The following is a 14,584-nucleotide window of genomic DNA, read 5'->3' as shown; positions in this document are numbered from 1 at the left end:
CTGTGTCCCTCTCCTTAGCACCCACCTCAGGGTGTCGTGCGATGGGGCTGCCAGTTTACCTGGCATTCAAGGCAGAGACTCCTGACCTCAAGAAAGATTTAGAGGTGGCCAGGACAATGTTGGCTCATTTTGTAGGGACACAGAAAAGCAAGCACACCTCTTCCCCACTGAGAGTGGGCGATAGTGATGGTGCCCAGACCTGGCTGTTCCTGACTGGCTTAGGGGGAAAGGGGAGGGGGAGGCTGTGTGCTTTGGAGCCCTCCCCCAAGAAGCAAAAGCAATGAAGACACAAGCTCTCAGGAGTGGAGTGAGGTGTCAGTGGGCTCACGGTGTTCACAAGCTCTCAGGAAGGAGTGCACTGAGGTGTCAGTGGGCAGACGGTGTGCACAAGCTCTCAGGAAGGAGTGCAGTGAGGCGTCAGGGGGCTCACGGTGTGCACAAGCTCTCAGGAGTGGAGTGAGGTGTCAGTGGGCTCACGGTGTGCACAAGCTCTCAGGAAGGAGTGCACTGAGGTGTCAGTGGGCTCACGGTGTACAGAAGCTCTCAGGAAGGAGTGCAGTGAGGTGTCAGTGGGCTCACGGTGTGCACAAGCTTTCGGGAAGGAGTGCAGTGAGGTGTCAGTATGCTCAAGCTCTCAGGAAGGAGTGCAGTGAGGTGTCAGGGGGCTCACAGTGTGCACAAGTGCAGAGACGAAGGCTCCGCAGGATCAATGGCAGTTATGTCTGTTTCTATTCTGGGCTCGGAGAGTGACCTTTAGTTCTGGCCACAGGGGGAGATTGGACTGCCAGGCCCTCCAGGACACGATGGGGAAAAGGTAAGAACACCTGGACATGAGCCCAGACCTGGAGTAGTGGGAGGAGGGTGAGGAAGGTTCTGGAACAAACCCAGGGGAGTCTTTGTGGGCCAGTGAAGGGGCGGGCAAGCACAGGGCGCCCGCTCTGTAAAGGTCCACACAGCAGCCCACCTGGGAAGCCAGCAGGCCCCTCCTGGGACAGATGGGCTCTTGCCCCAGGACCCCTGGCTGCCTTGGCCATCCAAGCACCAGTGGACCTAGGCGACTGCCCGGCCGCCCACCCCCTCCATTCTCCCGCCTTGTCACCTTGCTCTCGTCTCCGTCACTGTGTCTGATACACGTTGCCATGCTCCACAGGGCCCTCGAGGCAAGCCAGGGGACCTGGGCCCCCCTGGTCCACAAGGACCCCCAGGAAAGGATGGGCCTCCAGGAATGAAGGGAGAAGATGGCCGGATGGGGAGCCCGGGAGAGAAGGGAGAGAGAGGAGAGACAGGACAAGCAGGCTCCCCGGTGAGTGAGCAGAGGGATGGGAGGCCAGACCCCTGGTCTGGGCCCTTCCGTGCATGCGCCACACTTCCACCCTCCTCCCGCTGCTTCCCCAGGGCAGCCCTGCATGGGGCCGGGACCACTGCCAGAGCAGAACCTGAGCATGGGACTTCCCCCAGGGTGCCCCAAGCCACTCACTGTATAAAGGCCACTTCCCTGACGTCAAAGAGAGACCTGCCTGGTCCCCGTCTGTCATCACCCCTCTGGGACCTTGGGCAAGGCATGAAGCCCTGCGGAGCCTGTTTCCACGACTCTAAAACAGGGCAAAGAGCGCCTTCCCGAATAGCCCACCAGGTGGTTGGGGAAGTAATGATGTCAGGGGTGTCAAACTGCCCCTTGGGAAGGCAGCTGGAAGCCCTGTGCCAGGAGTGGTGGCACGTACAAGACCACCTTCGTGGCCCCACCCAGCTTGGCTGGTGCCGTGACTCAGAGGCCTTCTCTGGGCTTCTGCTTCACCCCCGCCCTGGAGGAGGGAGTCACACATGCATGCCGAGGCTGCTTCACCCCTTCCCGCCCCCCGCCCCACAGTCCTCATGGGGGCATCACTCACAGAAGTCTCTGTCAATCTGTAGGGTCTGGACGGCCCAACTGGGGAGAAAGGAGAGCCAGGTGACCCAGGGAGGCCCGGAGCGACAGGACTTCCTGGCCCCAGTGGGCTCCCGGGATTCACAGTAAGATGAGAGGACTGGGTGTTGAGACTGTGGGCAGGCAAGGGGGCAGCCCCCAGCCTGGCAGGGGTGCCTGGCCTTGCTGGCCCAAAGCTGCACGAACCCCATCCTGCCTGCCCACAGCCCGGGGGCTCCTCAGGTGAGCAGGGAGTCCCAGCGTCCTCAGCTCACACAGGGCGACGGCTGCCTCAGGGCCAAAGTGTTGACAGGGAGTCGGAGGTGAGCCCGTCCCAATGTAAACATCCCCCTGAAGCTACTCTGACTGTGGCTGTCCCACTCGGATGGGACAGGCAGATGAGCTCCCAGACAGAGAAGTGCTCCTGATGTGGTGGGGGCCTGATCATAGGAACCATGCCTCCCCACCATGCTCTCCATTCTGGCTCTGGACCCGCGCCTGTTACTGGTGCTGCGCAATAAATCCCCACAGACTTAGCGGCCTCGGGGTCTGTGGGTCAGGAGCCCTGCTGTGGGTCCTCTGCCCAGGGTCTCTTTTGGCTTCGGTGCCCCCAAGACCACAGCGTCCCAGGCTCCCTTCACCAGTTCACACAACCACGGGCAGAATCCAGTTCCTTGCTCCTAAAGGGCTGAGTCCCGTAGCTCCTGGAAGATACTTGCAAGTGGCCCTTCTCATAGGCGAGCCACCTTATGGCTCCTTCCAGGCCACCAGGAGGGCCTCTCGAGAGGGCTGGCTCCCCAAACACAGACCCACTGCCATCGTGTCCACGCTGACGCGTGCTCTGTTCGGGCACTCGTGCGGCCCCGCGGGTGCCACTGTACGACTGTGCCCATGGGGCGGTCAGAGGCTGGTTTTCCCGAAGCAGACCAGCAGTTTTTCTGTCAAGGTTTATCTGGGTAAACTCAAACCGTTCTGTCAGCAGGTGACCACATTAGTCATCTGTATCACTCCTAGCCTCTCAAGCTCGTCAGACAGAGCTGTACACATACACATCTCCCATGTACTCACCAAAACCCAGTGGCAGAGTGGTTATGCACTTCTCAGGAAAAAGATGGGATTTTTTATTCTCATGAAGAGTGATAGTCTTGGAAACTCAGAGGCAATTCTGCTCTGTCCTGTGAGGTCACTAGGAGTCGGCATTGACTCGATGGCAGTGAAGTGACAATGAGTAATGTAATCACTGGAACCCTGGTGGCACTGTAGGGTAAGCATTGGGCGGCTAACCACAAGGTCAGCCATTCAAACCCACCCGCCACTCCGGAGAAAGACGAGGCTGTCTGCTGCCAAAGAGATGTACGACATTATGTAGGTTCCTTGAGGGTTGGCATCAACTCAATGGCAGTGGGTTTGCTTGTCTGTCCATCATCCTTACCGGAGAGAGCCTTAGACAAGAGCCAGCCAATCCGAAGGTCCATCCACCCAGAATCCATATAGAATCACAGCCTCTCCTCCTACCTTGGATTCATGAAGGTCATGATGACAGGTTCCCAGCTCTCTCTCCTTGGGGTTGATGACCCCTGGGCCTTCCAAGGATTTCCTTGGCGACCCTTACCTTCGTCTAAAGAGCCTGGTGGTGCAGTCGTTAAAGCACTGAACTGCTAACTGAAAGAAAGGCAGTTGAAACCCACCAGTCACTCCAGCAAGAAAACTGGCCATTTGCTTCCATGAGGGTGACAGCCTTGGAAACCCGCAGGGGCATCCCTGCTCTGTCCTATGGGGCCCTGTGCACTGGCATTGGCTCCATGGCCCACAGCAATCACCACAAACCCAGCCAAGTGAGGCACAGACCGAGCATCGGATGTGCCCGGGATCCCCTGGTTACAGCATTCACACCACAGTGTTTTGTGCCCACAGGGAGAGAAAGGAGCGCCCGGGGAGAAGGGTGACCCAGGTGTGGAGGTAGGTGGTATCTCCTCTTCCTTTTGTGCCGCTGGGGCCCCATCAACCAGCGGTCTGCCCGGCGGGCACAGAATTTCCCGATTCTAGAATGAAACCATGTGCACCTAATGCAGGTGGGATGGAGAAGCTGAATGCCCGCTGAGTGCCACCGAGGCCCAGAAGCAAGGTCGGTCACTGTTTGTTGGGAGCCAGCCTTCTCAGTGACATCAGTCCAGAGAGAGCAAGTAGGACGGTCCCTTGATGGGGCTGGCGGTCATAGACCTCCAAATGTAGATTGACATGCGGTGGGCACCAGAGCGGGGCTGGGGGGGGGAGGTGTCTGGAGACTTCACAGACAGACCTCTTGAGCAGAGTCGTGAAGAAAGATATTGTCAGTGTTTATCTAGAAGATTCAGAAGTAGGCTTTCCTCGGGATGCGGGATAGCACTGACAAAACACACAATATTCCTCTAGTTCTTCAAGCCTTCCTCCCTGCACCCCACCCCCTGACTATCATGACCCCAGTTCTACCTTACAAATCTGTCTAGACCAGAGCATGTACACTGGTACAGATAAGAGCTCTTGACACACAGAATCCAGGACAGATAAACCCCTCGGGACCAATAATGAGAGGAGTAATACTAGGAGGGTAGGGGGAAAGTGGGGGTGAAGGAGGAGAAGAAAGGGGGAACCGATCACAATGATGAACAACAGAAATGTGAGTGAAGGGAGACAGCAGATGATGTAAAATGTGAAAATAAAAATAATGTATATATTATCACGGGTTCATGAGGGTGAGAAGGTGGGGGAGGGAGGGAGGGGGAAAAAGAGGAGCTGATACAATGGCTCAAGTAGAAAGAAAATGTTTTGGAAATGATGATGGCAACATATGTACTAATGGATGGATGGGTGGATTGTGATAAGAGCTATACGAGCCCCCAATAAAATGATTTATTAAAATAAATAACACAGAAGTAGGCTTTCCAAAAGTAGTCCAGTAGACTAATAGGTGACAGAAACCTTAGCCTCCACAATTACAAGCACTAGAGGGTACCCAGCTACCACAACCAACTGCTCAGAAAGGGCTTGCGGATCCAGGATACAGTGAAAGAAAACTGTGCGACAAGACCCAGAATACATTTTTTAAAAAGGTCTGTTGGTCGGATAGAGACTGGTGGAACCCCCAATACCATGTATGCCCCTTAGTTACCCTTCAGCTCGAAAAATGAGCTCAATTCAATTGCTCAATTTTCGGAGAAACAATAGACAGGTGAGCAAAGAGCAATTGCACTAGGGGGATAGAACCATCCACCATTGGAGATCGAAAGGGCAGAGGCAAAACCCCGAAGCGTTAGGGACGAAGGAGGCATGGAAATGGCAAGTGCAGGGAGGAAATGGGCTAAGTGACCGTGCACTGCAGTCATGGACACGCAACAAGATGTGGAGGAACGGTTAGTTCAAAGACTGATTTGCTCTGTGCACCTTGAGCTTGTTTGTGGGGCCAGGAAAGCGATCGAGATCATGGAAACTTGAAAGGAAAGATGTTTGCTGAGAGGTTGTGGGACCCAGGTGCCCCAGGAAGGGAGAGACCAACAAGGGCCCTTGGCAGGGGTTGCCCAGCAATGTCACCAAGTCCCACCTGGACTTTGTGGAATATACCTGTACACAAAGGAGTCCTGGTACTGAACATTGTAGATTAGTCATTGCACTGCTAACCACAAGGTCATGGGTTTGGACCCACCAGTTGCCCCAAGGGGAACGTTCTGTTCCCATCACGATTTTCAACCTTGGAACCATAGAGGGACAGTTGGGTTCTGTCCTGTAGGGTCACTATGAGTTGAGATTCCCTCAGGGGCTCTGGGTTTGATTGGACTGTGTCGCGTACAAATGTGCTGTCGTCGTTAGGGGCCAGCCAGTCCGTGCTGTCTCATGGTGGTGATCTACGAGAGCAGATCACTGGCTCTTACTCCCACAGAGCCACGGGCAGTGTCGAACAGCCAACCTTTCCCATTAGCCGCCAGGGCTCCTTGGCCCATGCTGCTTATGCCTAGACCAAGCCTAACTTCAAAGAAAGAGGAAAGCATTGTTGTCAGGGGCCCTGGAGTTGGCTCCAACTCGGAGCGTGACCCCGCACACAGCAGAGTCAAACCCTGCCCGGTCCAGCGCCCGGTCCCTCACGCACGCTGTTATGTTTGAGCCCATGGTGGCAGCCACTGGGGCAGTGCAGCTCATGAGGGCCTGCCTCGTTTTCCCTGACCTTCTGCTTTGCCAAGCGTGAGGCCCTCCACCAAGGACTCCTCCCTCCTGGCGTCCCCAAGGTGCGAGACACTATTGCTACTCTGTGCCGACACGGTAAAAGGAGGTGTTGCTTCTCTGTAGTCTTCCTTCCTCATTCACAGGCATACGAGGCGACGGAAAATGCAAAGGTCCGGGTCAGGTGCACCCTAGTCTTCAAAGTAGCCGCTTTGCTTTTTTAACCCTTTAAAGGGGTCTTGTGCAGCAGATGAGCTCAGGGCAATATGTCATTTGGTTTCTTTTTCTTTTTCGCATTTGATTTCTTGACCGCTGCTTCCATGTGGGTTGATTGTGGACCCAAATAAAATGGAGAAGGAAAATGAAAATAAACACATCCGATACAGACATGTTCCTCTCAGAAGTACTTAAAGTGAAAACTGGAAATTGCTTACATTTCTAACAAGAAGAAAGTGATTAGATAATCATGGTGCTAAGATGGAGAAGAAATCGTCACCATGCTTGAGAGATTTCCATGTGCCAAATGCTGCTCGAAGCCCTGACTAATAACTCGCAAACCCATTGCCATTCAGTCAACTCTGGTTCACAGTGACTCGATACGACAAGGGAGCACTGCCCCATGGGGTTGTGCTTTACAGGGGAGAAGGCTCTCGCTCGCTCTCTCTCTCTCTCTCTCTCTCTCTCTCTCTCTCTCGCACTCGCTCGCCAAGCAGCAGCCCCGGTGTGCATCACTGCACACCATGAGAGCACCCTGCTGGTAACTAGGCGGTCACTGGTCTTCACGCTCCTCTCACAGCGCATCGCTGTTAGAGGGAGACCTGTGGGAAACATGCAAAGCACGGGAAGCGGGTTTGGGGACCAGTGACCAAGAGCAGAGAGTCACACGAATGTCATCCTGAGTCTGGACATGCCTGCAAATACACTGTATGCCTCCAAGATGAGAAGGCCCCAGAGCCGAACACCGGCAGTACTTCCCTGCTAGACAGACCAAGAGACTTCATCCTTCTTTCAATTTTTCGTTGATGTATAAAACATTTTAATGAGTCTGCTGTATTTTTCATCTTAAAAGTTACTGTATAGTAAAATTGGATTGGAAGGGGGAGAAGGTAGTCGGTTCGATGACTTGTCACCTACTTCAAGGGTTATACTCATAGAATCACCACCCCAATCAGGACGCATGTATCACGTTTTTATACTTTAAAAAATTAAGATAAATTTAGACTACAACATTATGGAGCTTAAAAAAAATCCAAGGAACATTAGGATCCACCCGTTGGTCCAATCCAAGATGTTTGGGGGATGTTTCCAGGCAACATTTTGCTTACCTTGTACAGACCCGTGAGGTTCCATGGCTTTCTGACCAGTTCTGAGCCCGATTTTGAGAGACTGTGTCGGGCGGTCACTGGCTGGCCACAGCTGGTCAGTTATGTCTTCCCCTGGCCTTGTGGACCCAGGGAGACCATGGCAGTAGAAGAAGGAGGGGCCCTTTGGCAGACCAGGAAGCAAGCTGATTGTCTTCCCTTTGGTTTCCAGGTGCCTGGGCCACCAGGGCTAGAGGGGCCTCCTGGACCTCCTGTAAGTTCGGAGGGCTTGTCAGCACTTCAGTCCAGGTCTCTAGTGCCCCCTCTCCATGGTCATCGTGTTCAACCTCTGTGTTAGGACATGACTGCGCTCTCCTTCTGAAGGGTGGGAGGCTCTCATATGAAGGTCTCTCTGCTAGTCTTCCTTCCCACTCCCATCACCCACCGCCACCAGGCAGCATCCACGACACCCAGAGACCTGTCCATGCCCGGTCCCCTGGACAAACATCATCCTGTAGGAGAAAAAAAGTCACACCTGGTTCTGCCCAATGTTTGCCCGCAAGCATAGGTAACCTTCCTCCCCACAGTCGGCTGGCAAGATGACCAGGATTTGAAATGGGTGACCCATAAACCCCCAGCGCCTCACCGAATGGGTCTTTCCTCACTGGATAGTGAGAGATTGCACCAAGCTTCCTAAGCCAACACATGCTGATCTGCCTCTGGAAGCTCGCTCTGTCCCCACTGTCGGCGGAGAAGTAATGGTGGTGGTAACAGGGTTTGTCGCTGCCAACAAGTCGGCCGACTCAGGGCAACATCATGCACAACAGGACAAAACCCTGCCTGGCCTGGCACCCGTCCCGGATCCGCTGCGGGCCAGAGTGCGGTCACTGGAGGGCGGCCCATGGCTGATTTCAGAAATAGATCTCCAGGCCTTTCTTCCTCCTATCTTAGTCTGGAAGCTCGATCGAAACCTGTTCCACCTCATACCCAAGAACAGGCTTCCCTGGCAGAGGGGTGTGGCTGCACAGGAGGAGAATTGACTGGGAATCAAACCTTGATTTCGCCAGCATTCTCCCATGCACTTCCACTGCCCTCTAGTACTAACGAGAGGTCACATTTATGGCCGCTTCCCTGTGTGCCTGGCACGGCTTTAAACACTGTGCCTAGACGATATAACGGGTGTTCTATTGCTTCCAAGACCCCTTCATGAGATGCTGGGTCAGTGTAGAAACCAAAGGGAGCTTCTCAGTCAGTTCCCGGCACACCAGCCGGAGTTGTCCCTGCAGCGCCCTCCCTGGAGATCCTCAGCCTGGCCCCCGGTGCATCCCTTTCTGCCTCTCCCTGGCAGGGACCCCAGGCCAGACTGCACCCACATCTCTCGCTTAATTGGGGCCAATGTGTGCAGAGGGGTGTGGGTTTCACCAGCAAGTGCCGTGCTCACGCTCCGTTTTGATTCCATTGGCAGGGTCTCCACGGTGTTCCTGGACCAAAGGTAAGAAGACAGGTGCTGGCCAAGGGGGCAGGGGAGAGCCGGGGTCACAGGGGAAGAGCTCCCGAGGCAGGCGGCCTTGCTGAACCTCTCCCCCCAGCAGAATCATGGGGTGCCCTGGCCTGTGGGCAGAGCGAGCTCCTGCAGTCCCTTGAGCCCCGGCCACTGCAGCCCACATGCCTTGGGCTCATGGTCAGCCTCCTCGTTCATCAGCCCCACGGAGACAGGCTCGCTGTTAGCGAACCAAGAAAGCCTTTACCATCCAACCCACTCCAGGCCCTTCTTTAATCCCCAACAGAGAGCCAGAGCAACATGAGCAACATAGAGGGGGGCCCTCTGCAGGCCATGCCCACAGAATGCAGGGCTGCGGCTCCCCGTCTTCCCCCAGGAGCTCCAAAGGCAAGGAGCTGCTTCTTGTCCTTGAATCTGCAGAGCACTGCTTCACCCGACTACTCCAGGAGGCTCAGGGCTCGGTGGTGGCACTCAGACATTGCCAGTCTGCCTGCCAGAGCCTGCCCTGGCACTGCCCTGTGGGCTTGTCCCCACTCCACCCATTTCTTTCCTTTGGGGGCCCCAAAATGAGTGCAGGAAACTGAGGGGGACCGGGCTAAGAATTCAAGGGCTCTTGGCTTCCCCAGCAACCACCCCTTGCCCCGGCCATTTCCACCTCTTCCCTCCTCTGCTTGTCTCTACCCCCACCCTCCCCACCCCACAGTCTCCTGTCCACTTCATAATGTATGGGTGCATGCGTTGTCTGGGGGAAAGTCTCGGTGCCCACCATCTCTCTTTCCCTCAGGGGGAGGCAGGACTAGATGGAGCGAGGGGAGAGAAGGGAGCCGCGGGGGAAAAAGGAGACCGAGGACCCCTGGGATTGCCCGTAAGTACCTGAGACTTGACATTGCCTTAGACCCCTCCACGCTGGAAGAGGCACCTACAGGCCTCGGCTTTCCACGCAACAGTGCTTCCCCACCTGAGCGAGGCCTTCGCCTCCAGCCCTGCGGCTGAGAGTCCCCTCAGCGCCAGGCTCTGGGGGGGCTACAAAGCTGAATAAGACAGGGTCCTGCCCCCGAGGAGCACCCAGCTGCAAAGCCAGCTGCTTGCTCCTAATTGATGGACAACAGAAGTCGGCCTGATGGGTTCCGAGCTGGGAGAGCTTGGGAGCAGAGGGACAGTGAGACATTCTCCACCTAAGTGCTCCTTTTCCAGAGGGTCCCCAGACTGCCCTGTGCTCTCCTCAGTACTGGCCTCAACAGACAAGCTTGTAAATGGGGTCAGATCCTTTGGTCCCAGCAGCTCTCTGACTGGAGCCAGGCCTGGAGGTACCAGCTCAGAGGCAGACACCTCTGTTGAGAAAGGGGCTAGGTGAATCCCTTTGTCCCCAGGTTCCAGTGGCCTGGTGTTCTCCCTGCCCCCTCACCTGCATCCTGGGCTCCGTCCTCCCTCCCAGCCCATGAAGCTGGAAGCCGGTTAGTTTTTCTGAGAGATGGAGACTAGTGACCCAGCTAGTCATTTCACTGAAGAGCCCTGGGGAGAAAGTGAGGTCACATGAGAAGCCTGTAGCCAAGCCAGGCCATCCCCTCACCTTCCCGGGCCCCAGGCACAGGTCCAATACCCATCCCAGAAAGCTGTAAAGAGTGGGGAACAATGGGCCAAGTAGCCTGGCTTGGCAGAGCTTGAAGGTCTGGATTCTAGAACCACAGCCGACCCAAGAGCTGGAGGTGTAATTACAGCCTCATTAATGCGGCAAGTGCAGGGATGTTTAAGAAGCTGGTGCACTTGGCAGGCCACAGAAAGCTGATGCCTGGCACATTTTCCCAAGTCTTCAGCTGCGTCCGGAATGACTCAGACGCCTTCCTGTGAAAGGGGCTTCCCTGCCTCCACTTGACCACAAAGCTCCCCTTGCCCACTTCCGTGGCCCTAACAACCCTAGGGAACAAACGCAGCCCGGCAGGGCTTGAAATCCAAAGGCCACCATGGCCAAGTGGGTAACCACCACAAGGGACATGCCAGGGGAAAGCCCAAGCATGGCATCTGAGTTTCCCAGCCTCCGATGGAGCACGGAGACAGGGAGGCACTCTTTATAGCTAAAGGAAACAACAGACCAAGTACAGTCACCGCTGCCATTGAGGCATTTGGACTCAGAGCAACCCTACAGGACAGGGTAGAACTGCCCATGGGTGCCCGACACTGCACGTCTTTATGGGTGTAGAACGTCTCACCATGCGCCTGAGGAGTGGCTAGTGGTGAACTACTGACCTTGCGGTGATGGGCAACCCAAGTCTACCCTTCTGAAGGCCTTCAGGGAGAGCAGAGGGCGTTCTGAGGACGTTGGTGTAATGATGGAATCGCGGGTCCCTTCTTCAGGGATCAGCCCCCGCTCAGTTTAGCTATTGCTTGAGGTTAATGGGTGCCCAGTATTTCTGGGTCTTTCCATTTGTCGAGAGAAGCTGGAACTGTGAAACCGCCTCACTTGCTAAGATTCTCTAACTGACCATGCAAGATATTTCACCATGCCCCCTAGGGACCCCTGGACTCCTCTGGTTTGGGCCCTCTAGTGTAGAAGTCTCAAGAAAACTCAGCGTCCATACTGCACACAGACCATCACCAACAACCACAGAACAACGACCATGGAGTTGGTTCCAACTCCTGGTGGCCGCAGGAGGATCTGAGTAGAACTGGCCTTTCAGAAGTAGATTGCCAGGCCTCCCTTCCAAGGTGCCCCTGGGTGAGTTCACATGACCGACCTATTGGTTAGTAGTCTAGGGCTTCGCTGTCTGAGCTATCCAGGGGCCCCTGCATAGACAAGAAGCTCACTGCCCTCGAGTCAGCGCTGACGCAGAGTGGCCCCCCATGGGTTTCCCAGACTGTAACTGTTTATGGGAGTAGAAAGTCCAGTCTTTCTCCCTCGGACCTGCTCGTGGTTTTGAACTCCCCACCATGCGGACCACAGCCCAGCCCTTATCCACTACCCCACCAGGGCTCCATTTGCACAGACAAAGCGTGGGGGATGGTAGCTGCTGTTCCACCGGCCGTAGCCTATTCTTCTGGAAATACCCTCTTGACTTCTCCATATTTCACCCAGGGAAGTGGTTCTCCATTCATTTAGGAAATGCAAGCATTTCTGAGAACCAGCCCCCCTCTTCCAGGCTCTGATCCCACTGGTCTGGGAAGGCCAGGCCTCATCTGGGAGATTCAAATACGCAGCCAGGGATCGAACCCACAGTGCTCTAGGCCGAGGAGGACGTGTCGACCCGAGAATTAAGTGGCCCTAAACCAGAAGAGTGTCTTCCTCCTGCAGCTTCCCACCCAGGGAGGCAACGCCCTTCCCTTCCTCTTGCCTGGGGGCCTCCTCCGGCCTTCCCAATCCCAAGACAACACTCCTCTCCGAGCCCCCGTAGAAGCCATGTTCTGGAAGGCTTTCAGTGAGGACGCTGGAGCGTGATAGGATCTTTAAGCTTCCGAGCTGCCTGCTAGTTGGTGTGCAATGCTCTCAAAACTGTCTTCTAGTCTTTAAGGGAAACCCCGGTCTGGGAGCATAGGAATGGACTGAGTGGGTGCTGGCTTTGCCGATTGGAAAGAGCCAGAGAAACGCCTTTCCTACCATTATTCAAGGGCCAGCTCCACCCCCGGCTAACACGGAGGCCATGCTCGCCTGGTCCCGTGGTTCATAGGCAGGGAGGGCTAGCCCTGGTTCTCCATCTCTGTGCATAGTCAGTGCCCATATCCCTGTCCGCAGAGCACAGAGGCCCCTGGGGAGAGGGGCTCTGAGAGGGAGGAGGGGTGCGGAGATCAGAGCGTCCCTGAGCCTGCACGGCAGCAGGCCCACACTGCACCCGGCGTCTCCACGTCTGCGTTGGTGTCCCTGTCAACGCCGTCCCCTGTCCTCCCAAGCTTACTCTCCCGTTGTGTTTGATGACCAGCATTTATGTCTGTCCACAGTCACTGCTTCACTCACCTCTGCCCTCCCGTTCCCTTTTTTCCCCTCCCCTTCCTCCCTTCCCCTTCTTTCGGTCAAACCGTTCCCTTCGTCCAGGGAGCTTCAGGTTTGGACGGCAGGCCTGGGCCACCGGTGAGTGTCACTTCTCCATTAACCTCACTCCACCCTGTCCCCAGCCCCGGCCCTGGCCCCTGCCCCTGATCCCTCTTGTTTGTTCCGCTGCTGTGGCTTTCTTTTCCCACGACTGGCACCGGACAGCCATGGGCTGTGCTCAGTTCAAAAGTGCTTATCCAAGCCGCTTACACAAAGACAACTGGACTTAGTCTGCAGTCCCCTAGCCGTTGTGTGTGCCCAGTGACCTCAAACCTGACTGGCAGACCTGCCCTACTCTGGAAGGGATACTGAGGTCAGCCTGGAAGCCCAGCCCTGGAGGTTTGGGCATGACCCCTCCCCCTCTGACCACAACAGTGTCTGTGTGTACCCACCATGCTATGTTGTCTTCCTGCTGTGAGCTTTGTTCTTCTCCTGTCTGCCTGGGAGGCTGCATTCCCCCCCCCCACCCATGGTGCGTATTGGGGTGGGGGTGCCATTGAAGGGAGAGGGCCGGTGTGGCACTCAGGAACAGAGTGACCAGCCCCTGGTCAGTGGTTTGAAAGCATGTTCCAACCACACCTGTCACTCCCACTCGTACAGAGCAGTCCAACCACAGAGCAAAGGGGAGATTCAGAGCTCCTCTGTCTTCACACGGCCTGACCCCAGAAAACAGACCGCACCCAGTACCCTACCCCTAGTAGAAAGCCCCTGGACCTTCTGTTGGGGACTAAACCACGGCGGCACCAGAGGAAACCTCCGACAGCCCCCTCCCCTGAACGCCCCGTGCGTGGGGTCTGTTTGCGTGGCCCTGCTGGTCACGAGCTACCTGACAAAGTCTCTCACATTCTATGGGGCCGGACCACTGCCTCTCCAAAGCCAGCACGATGGGCTTCCCGCCCAGCTCTTTCCAGCTGGGGCATCCTGACCTTGCAGGACACAGGGAAGGTCACAAACAGTGAGGTGCTAAGGAGGCTGCTGGCGGGGTGGGTGGGTGGGGTGAGGAGGAGGGGAGGACCTCTATACGGGGCACAGTGTAACTGTCAAAGCCCAGTCACCCCTAACGGGCCTGCCCTGGGGCCCGGAAATAGACTACAGGACTGAGGACGACAGAAGCCTACCCCTTGAGAGGCAGGAGGGACCCCAAAAGCATGGCCTCACCCACAGCTTCGCCTAACAAGGCCTGGTCTGAGTGCCCAGGAAGAAGAGAGCCGCCCACCGAGGCTCGGGGCCGGGCTGTGATTGGCCTGAGGTGGCAGGTCTCTCCCTCTGTCTGCATTTCTGGAGACGGCCCCTTGTTTTCTAGGGCTTGCCCCACCCCCACCAGGTGGCCTGTCAGGGCTAGGGCATGATCTATGATGGGTGCAATGCCCAGCATTAGACGGGCATTCTTCTGATGAAACCTGGCAGCAGCCTAGGAGGCGGGCACCGACACGATTGTGTTGTGGGAGAGAAACCTGGTCCTCGGGCAAGTGACTGCTCCGACATCGCTGGGCACGGCATGGCAGCCTTCCAGGCCAGGCTTGTGGCTGGCCAGCCCACTGCAGGGTCTTCTGCTTAGCCATCCCCTCCATCAGGCCCTGCCATGGGTGCCCAGACACTCCTGCACTTCTCTTCTAATTGCAAGATGCACCAAGAATATTCTATCGCTCTCTCCTCCCCGCTACCCTGTA

At 56.0% G+C, this 14,584-nt stretch overlaps 1 protein-coding gene across 1 annotated transcript in view; it reads left to right on the top strand.

The window, feature by feature from the left end:
• Positions 1–14,584, top strand: part of COL13A1 (collagen type XIII alpha 1 chain) — a 203,832-nt gene that overhangs the window by 153,849 nt on the left and 35,399 nt on the right. Inside the window, exons 29-36 of the mRNA XM_075533429.1 lie at positions 770–814; positions 1,151–1,303; positions 1,912–2,010; positions 3,818–3,862; positions 7,628–7,669; positions 8,861–8,887; positions 9,681–9,761; positions 12,918–12,953. Coding sequence (XP_075389544.1) covers positions 770–814; positions 1,151–1,303; positions 1,912–2,010; positions 3,818–3,862; positions 7,628–7,669; positions 8,861–8,887; positions 9,681–9,761; positions 12,918–12,953 — 528 coding nt within the window. The remainder of the gene's footprint in view (positions 1–769; positions 815–1,150; positions 1,304–1,911; positions 2,011–3,817; positions 3,863–7,627; positions 7,670–8,860; positions 8,888–9,680; positions 9,762–12,917; positions 12,954–14,584) is intronic.

Source organism: Tenrec ecaudatus, chromosome 16 (assembly GCF_050624435.1).
Source record: "Tenrec ecaudatus isolate mTenEca1 chromosome 16, mTenEca1.hap1, whole genome shotgun sequence".
Taxonomy (NCBI): domain Eukaryota; kingdom Metazoa; phylum Chordata; class Mammalia; order Afrosoricida; family Tenrecidae; genus Tenrec; species Tenrec ecaudatus.
The sequence above is the reverse complement of the archived record's forward strand: the minus strand, read 5'-3'. Positions and strand labels throughout refer to the sequence as shown.